Source organism: Helianthus annuus, chromosome 6, assembly GCF_002127325.2.
Source record: "Helianthus annuus cultivar XRQ/B chromosome 6, HanXRQr2.0-SUNRISE, whole genome shotgun sequence".
NCBI classification, from domain to species: domain Eukaryota; kingdom Viridiplantae; phylum Streptophyta; class Magnoliopsida; order Asterales; family Asteraceae; genus Helianthus; species Helianthus annuus.
In genome coordinates, this window is record NC_035438.2 from 145,201,490 (window position 1) to 145,210,279 (window position 8,790).

At 37.5% G+C, this 8,790-nt stretch overlaps 1 protein-coding gene across 1 annotated transcript; it reads right to left on the reverse strand.

Moving 5' to 3' along the window:
* Positions 1 to 2,763: 2,763 nt before the first annotated feature.
* Positions 2,764 to 3,957, reverse strand: LOC110901013 (F-box protein CPR1). The gene has a single exon (XM_022147868.1). The coding sequence runs from the start codon at positions 3,955 to 3,957 to the stop codon at positions 2,764 to 2,766; it is 1,194 nt and encodes a 397-aa protein (XP_022003560.1).
* Positions 3,958 to 8,790: the final 4,833 nt, after the last annotated feature.

Here is an 8,790-nt window from a genome sequence, read left to right on the forward strand (position 1 = left end):
TTTTATTTATCGTCATGGCAAAACATAGGACGAGAGGAAACTGTCTCTTTTCAATATAAACGGAATCCTTCTATGTGGCGGTATTAAACGAAATCAAGGGATAAACGTTAAAGTGCTAGTATTACTTCCGAATAATATGAATGCCTCAATAACCTGATCACCCAGTGATAGGACCTGTAGTCGAGTTCCATTACATAAACCATTCTTTCAATCAATATTTCTTGATAACGTCACTGGAACACTGACCTTTGTTAATTATCAATGGCTTGGAAAGCCTAAAAATATAACTCCATTTAGGACATCCGGTGAGTATAGACATGCATCAAAATTATTATGAAGATATTCTATCATTAAACTTGTTTTATTACACGGGTCTAATAACATTAAAAGTGTTTTCAAAGCATGGAAGTAAAGCGGTTTTCAAATTCAAAGCATGGAAGTAAACCGGTTTTCAAATATCAGATTAACCTATTCTTTACCTTTTTTTTATTATTATAATACAAAATAATAGTTTATTTAATAGATATTTTAAATATATAGTAAAAATCATTTTAAAGAATAAAAAAGTGTTGTTACATTGACATTACTTGAAATTGTTTATTATAAGTAGGATTGTTACTAATAACTAACTATATATTTTAGATAAGTCAAAAGTAAATAATCAATATCTAAGCAAACAATAAAATATTTATTAGTATTAAGTTGTTAAAATTTTTTTTATTGTTTTGTATTATTTAATTAATTAATAATAATAATAATAATAATAATAATAATAATAATAATAATAATAATAATAACAATAATAATAATAATAATAATAATAATAATAATAGTTAATTGAAGGAGAGAATGTCATTAAGTAGGTTCTTGTTTTAGTATGAGAATGCCATGTGGCATTATCAATACTTTTTTATTAGATAATTAGATAATGAACCGAATTAGTATCGATTGAATTCTCCGACATAATGAACTTAATCGACCGAATTTCCCCGCAACGCAAATAAAAACATGAAAGTATGAAACCCATGGTCAAACATGGCCAATCATGTTACACTATGTTAAATGGTCAAACATGACATGTTTGTCTAATTTATGTAAAAACACGATCGATGCCTGGGCAGTACGATACCAACACTCATTGATAACCATCTAAACCGGGAAAACAAAATACCCAAAGCGGGTCATCAAATACAAAAAACCCAATTCAAATGTAATTCAAGCAGGAAAACATATCGGCTTATCAAACAAAAACACCCAATTCAATCGCATAAACACCAGATTCAACTTGCTTTTACATTAGAGAAACCACCCTTCATTAATCCCAGTGTTTTTATTAATGCCTCTGGCCTAGTGTACAAGCTCATGTAGACAGAGCTATATCAGCTGAGAGGCTATGGTGTGGCAACCACATTTGAATATTTTTACCTCTAAAGAAAGCGGTGACTTAAATGCAGTTTTTTTTGTTTGGCGTGCCGAAATGGATAGGATTGCGACAGTAGAGGCTCTAGCTAGAAGGGGAGTGACGGTTTCCGACGGCTCTTGTTTCCACTGCAGGTCCGGTTCCGATTCGGTAGACTATCTTTTCATCGCCTGCCCGTTGGCGATGGGGTTATGGGAAAAAAAAATACTTTTTGGTGCCGGGTCCAAAACTTCTTTGCTTTCTCATTCAGGGACCTATTGGAGATTCACAATTTCGGAAGTAAAGGGGTGACTGAAAAAAAGGCGCTGCAAGGGGTCGTGATCATTGCTTGTTGGTTTCTTTGGAAGGCCAGAAATAACCTCCGGTTCAATGGCAAGAGCAGCTGTGTTGAAAGCATTTTTAGCGACGTTAGGTCCGTCAGCTTTTTATGGTTCAAACATAGGTTCAATATCGGGTCGTTAGATTGGTCGGATTGGTGTAAATTTGTATTTATGTAGTCTGTTCTGTTGTTTGTTGTCCGTCTAGTCTTCGGATTTGGTTTCTGTTAATGAAGTTTGCGTTTCAAAAAAAAAAAAAGTAGTGACTTCTTTGTATGCACTATGATTAAGAACCCATCAGAGTCTTCAACATTTAAGAAGATTCTTCAATATTTAAGAAGCTACATGTACTTTATATTGTTTTTCCAGATTAATTTGACTTAATAATGTGTATATTTATTATCCTTTAATTTACTTGTGACCTAAACCAGTGTCGACCCAACCCAACTTGCCATTTTTCCACCTCTATTTTAGCTATTACAGCAGCAAGCTTCCACAACTTCAGTAGCTATTTGATTGCCTGAAACACAAACTGATAGTTCTATGCAAACAGCCATTTTAAAACCTCTATCTGAGTTTTTTAAGATCCATGATTTGCCTAGATTATTTTGACTAAATAATATGTAGATTGATTTTCCTGAACAAGTGTTGACCCCACCCAAACACCCATTTTGCAATCTCCTATTACACAATACATACCCTCAAACTTCATTAGCTGTTTAATTTTTGCTTATATTTCTTATAGCATTAATCAAACGTACGTATGCTCAACACAAGACGGAATAATAATAATAACAAAATCATCAAGAAAGTCACTCAAATAACAGTTTGCAAACATGTGCGTTTTAGAGATGAGCAGAACTTGAACTAAAACACAAAATAACATAAATTTTGCCCTGGGACATGGGTGACTGAAGGGCATACCAAATACGAAGTGATGCACGATACGAAACCAAAGCACCTTGATAATTGACGATCATCTTCTATTGCATGAATTTTGTACCTTGCTTGTATGCTTCAAATGCCTTATGCTTTTAGCTCTCCGCTTTGCAATGTAGCTTTACCTTGGTCATAAATAACAAATTCTGGTTGATCAAGCAGAAGTAGTGTTTCAATGTGAGGATACACACAAAATGAATGGGCGGATGCATTAATCTCAAAATCATTGATGTCTTTTGAATCGGGGTCAAACACAACAAGCACTGAACGATCACGCTGTCCAGGATGATGTTCTACACTTTCAATTATAGGTTCACCGTTCTTCCTAAATCCCATGACAGATAAATCTGGCGATTTAACAGTGAATATCCTTACAAATGACTTTGGGACACTATCTAGCATCACCCATACACCAAAACCTGCATCATTCATAAAGGTTTTAATCACAACAAGAGACTTGCTTAGCTTAGAGATGGACAAATTATAATCATCCGCGTTGGCTAAACTGTCCGGGAGATGTAGTTCTCCAAATTCTTCACTTGTCAAATCAAATGTAACAATCAGGTTATAATAAATACGACCACGACCCGTATTAATCCCATCAAGAGCAAGCCAATAAAGAACTCCGTCTATGACTACCGAATCCATATTAAAGTGAAATGATCTACTAGGGAGACTGTTGCTATACGGAGCTCTCCAAGCCCCCGTGCTCAATGTAAAAACCTCAACCTGCCACGGGATGCTACTTACACTTTCTATATCGATCCACCTATCAATAATATAGGTAATCTTGACTATCTTAGGGTCATTAGTCTCACCACAAACCCCAAAACCTACAACTATTCCGTATGTAGTCCCACTTGGCAGATTAGGCACAATAACACCAACAGCTTTCCTAATAGAAAGATTACAAACAACAGCCATGTCCTTTCCAGAAGCATCAGATCCGTACAAACATACCAACCCGTGTGAGGTACCAATTATGGAAGAATGTTGAAGTTGCTTAGCCAACAGGGGAAAAGAGTAGGAGAGCTTCTGGTGGGGGAACGTGTCGTCGTCATCAGCAATTGAAACATATTTTTTCTCTGAATCAAGTGGGTCATCGTACGTTAGAAGGAGACGTTGCTTCTGTGTGTTTTGGGTGTTATAATGGTTTATGAAAGGAGAGCTGTCGATGAGAGACTTCCAGGGTTTGGAGACGGTTCGGAATTGAATCAACGATATGACGGGAAGTCTTTTGATGATTTCCGTTTGGATTTCGAATGGTATGTTGTCTGACATATTGATTTTGAATGTAGAAAATGATGATGTATCGTAGCAATTTGTTAGGGTTTACAGAGAGATGAAAGGGAAGATGGAGCGATTCAAGTGTGTAAATGTAAATTAGAAACTTTGGGCCTGTGGTGGGCTCCTGAAAGGTAGAGATACTTCTCTGTTTTCAAAATGCTGCAACGAAAACTTCAAAGCCATCATACACAAACACGTCAAACAAATTTCAATCCAATCGAATGGCCATCCGATCAGGTGACCATCCGAATGGATTGACATCCAATCGAATGGCCAACCGTTCAGATAGCCATCCGAACGGATTGCCATTCGACACTCAACCACTTCTCATGTGCGGTCCCTTCAAATCAAAGATTGTGTTTACTGGGTGAACACGACTGTGAGTATACTCGAACCCCTTTTTATCGCATTTTGGGTGTAACATACGTTCCTATCAAATCGAACTTATCAAATCGAATTATACAAATAAACTGTTTATGACTTGCGAATAACTAATATGCATATTTACACGTGATGCTAGTTACATATGTGGTAGGACTTTTACTCGCGCGGTCCCGCCTTAACTAGTATAGTACTATAATACCCGACGGGGTCTAGTTAGGATGAATAACAATCGCAATCGCAGCTCGAGAGACTTAGCTGGTAGTATCTGTCTAATATATGTGTTGAGGTATCTCGTTTATGTATGTGGTAATTCGCATCACTTTTATCTACTACGCTTATCTATTAAAACTTGTATACTCGTCAATACTTTTGTATTGACGTTGTTTTAATGTATGTTGCAGGTTTAGTCGCAGCCTACATCAAATCGAGCTAGGAAGTCTAGAAACTCAAATAAAATTTAGGTTGTCGGATTTGTATTGTTCGAGAGGACAAGAAATCTGTGATAACTTATGTGCTTGTATTGTTTGTTAGTATGGGATAACAAATATGATAAATATTGTTGCTTTATAGTTGTTATAGATTCTCTTGAGCAATCTGATTCGCCTAGTGCCTCGCCCCGATGATTTAGCCATCAGTTGGGGTGTGACACTTGGTCCCCTTTTGTTACACTCAAACACACACTCACGAACTATGTATATGTAGTTCATCCCAGATTAAACTTTGATTTTGACATTCACAGAAAACCTGTAACCGAAGGAAAAAATTCCTTCTCATTTCGGAATCAGTCTTGTTAAGTAATAATTAGTTTAGATTAGTTTTAAAAAAACCAATAACCAAACTTGAAGATTAATTTTCTGCACTTTTATTTTTAGTGGGGGTTATTAGATTTTATCACCCCCAACTATCGGCCTTTGGTCGTTGCCACCCCCAACTAACAATTTGACACCCGACACCTCCAACTTGACTTTTAGTTTATGCTGGCACCACTCTGTTAACTCACTACTAACAGAGTTAGTTTCTGATCCTACGTGTCACAACCAAGCTTACGTGGACAAGATGACATGGAGAATTCGTGGCACTATATCTCTATATATCTCTTCTGACGTCATCATCATCATCGTGTTCGTTATGCTCATCGTTCAGGTGCCGTAAACGGAGTACGTCATGCCGTTCTCTTCTGACGTCATCATCTTCGTTTTCTTTAAGTTCATAGTGTTCATCGATCCGATTCTCGATCTGATTATCAATTTGTTCTTCGATCCGATTCTCGATCTGATTATCGACATGTTCTACGTTTCGATTCTCGATCTGTTCGTTCGCTATGACGTCATCATCTTCATCGTGGTAGAAACTCCTGCTCTTCGTCGGTGACGATATAGTTACCGTTATCCAAATCGTCTGCCGTACGATCAGAATCAGGCAGAGGTGGAGGCGGCTTGTCGTCTTCACGCGCCGCCTATCAATCAGTCGGAGAACTTGAACGAACTCGTTACCGAACGCTGGAGTCTCTTCATTGCTAACTAAAACTAAGATCGATTCAACAAATCCGTTTTTGCACTCGACACAGACAACGTCAGGGTTGTTAGGTACGGTCGCCGGTGGTGGTGGTGGTGAATCTGGAGTATTCGATACGGTCACCAAAGGTCGATAGTTGGGGGTGATAAAATCCAATAACCCTTTTATTAGTCATAATCCACAAGCTACTTAGCAAGCACATTTTCCACAAACTCCCTGTGTTCGACACCCGTTACCACTATCTAATTAGAGTATTTGGTTTATTTTTAGTGAAACTTCGACTTCACGTCAGGAAGCTGGCGCATGCTGAATGGATCCACGTGTCCTAACGATTATCTTTGTTGGCACATATTGATTGGCGCCACGTATACGTCCTTGTGTACTTTTTGTCTCTTGTACAAATGTCTATCGTGCAGCACGATCGGATACAGCCTGTTGAACGTTTATTGGCCCACTTCTCTGCCAATTGTACCTTTCGTACTTGTCTGAAGTTTACCTGCGCTTCTTGCCTCCGCGCGACCCCGAGTAAATCCCGTGCAGTCGGCGCAAGGTCAAGGAAGCCAAGGGTTTTATCCAAGGAGTTAAGTGTCAAATCCGATCTTGTGTTGGTCCCGACCTCGCATGCGACTTAGAACACATCTGATTAGTCAGCGCAAGGACGGGAAAGTTATCAATTAGGTTTAATATGAGTATGGTCTCGCGCGCGACCTGAGGCTGACTCATATGGCCGGCGTAAGATTTAGGACCATAACCCTTTAATTATATATATTATTTAACAAGTTTTTAGCTACGCTGCTACTAAAGAAATTTACAAAAATGACCTCAATACACAGAAGCCTTAGTTTTATATTTATTTACTAGAATGCCATTAACTCAATTCATCATACAAGTTACATTTGGCCTTTTCTTTTCTTCTGCCTTTCATCCATGGACACATCTATAGGTCGATTACATCCCTTTGCTCATCAGGGATCTCAATCAACGGGTGGGTGAAAGATCGAGTAACTCACCATATTGTTACCTATGCAGTTAATATCGGTGCTATATGGGTTATATCGGTCATATTGGTCCCTTAGTAAAATATCGCTCAAAATATCTGATGTGATAGAAGTAGTTCAATAAAAATCAACTAAATTAACCTAAATTTAAACTCAAGTAATAATAATCTAGACTCTCTAACTCGACTAAACTACTCACCGGCAAGTGAACCGGTCGACTCTAGTAAAGAAAAGCAAGTCCGGATATCGAACCCACAAGGACTCTAATTAACTACGTTAAAGACTTTATTTAGACTGACACTGACACTAACTTAACTATTTTTTTAGGTGGGGGGGGGGGTTTACTAAAATCGTAAAATTGAAATTAAATTAAAGCTAGACTACGACACAAATAAGAACTAAGGTTTGATTCAATAGAGATTAACGACTACCTAGGCTTGAATCCAGTTTAACTAGGAATGGATTTCTAACGGTAGTAAAGTGGCATGGAACTGGGATCGTTATGTACTAAACCCTAAGAAATCTCGACTAAGACCTCCCGACCCTTCTCAGGAAGGAACTTGTGAGACTCTACAAGGCTGTTGTGAACACCGATTGTTAGACTTCCTCTCAGTCCTCTAACGTCTCTAAAAGGGCCCTAATACGACAACCTACCTCTCAGCGCGAAAGTCTAAGGCAACCCTAGATTCTAACTTGGTTTAATAGACACAGGTGTGATTAGGGAACTAAGATCCGACTTCTCTCAAAATCTATCTTAGCTTTATATCATACCGAGACCTACTAACAAACTCGAGCCTCTCAGCGACAAGTTAAGCAGAATACTTAGTTATAATTGTATTTTAATTACTGTTTCTTAGGCTATCGGCCGATTTAACCAAAGATAACCCGAACCCGCAAAGATACGAACAATCAACACAAATTCATTATGTGAAAGACATCCACCAAAATTTATCTGAAACAGCAAATAATCAACAATCAAATCTAAATACGCATACGCACCAAATTAGAGGTTCTAACGTTATTTACTTTCAAAGATTAATCCATACACATCAATAGAAAACCGTTAAAAATCCAAACTTCATTAAACTTTCATCTAACCTAGGTAGTAACAAAGGTTTTAGCCGGAAAACATGATGTCTAATATCAAAACAAAAGTTTCAAAGCAAGAATTCATAATCAAAGTATTGAAAATAAGAAAATAATGAAAACCGGGAGATAAAACCCAAATGATCTTCTTTCCTATGCTCCAAGCTTCAACCGTATAATTCTTGTACGCCAAAATGCTCCGAAATACTCAAAATCTGCTTTTGAAATCGCATAGGTGTTCTTGAATTCGTAAATTAGGGTTTGTGAATGATTTCTTGACTTTTTATATCAAACCCTGGTCAACAAACGAAGGATTGCTGTCAACCAACCCCGTCGCGTCGCGCGACGGCATAATCTGCCAAAAATTATTATTATATTGGTGGCGGGGCGCGATGGTGAGAAGGGATCCTTATGGCGCGACGCGAGGGCCCATTTTTCACAGGAAGACTCGTTTTTATCAACTTCAACATTCCAAACTCCCAAAAATTATTCTTACTCCCAAACTCAGCTCATTCTTTATCGTTTTGCAACATTTTTAGCATTAACGACCTGTAAAACGAGATCTGATCAAAGTAATGAAATTCTAAACAAAACAAAACTAAACTAATGAATACGAAAAGTGTACAAACTTTACACGATAAATGGACGTATTTTGCAATACATCGATATTATCGGTGATATTAACCGATATATCACCGATATTTGACCGATATATCACCGATATTTGACCGATATAGCCAATATATCACTGATATATCACTAAATTATTGGTGTTAAATTGCTATATATATGAATTATGCATTATATTAAAATTACCGATATCTCACCAAGATAACCTATATTT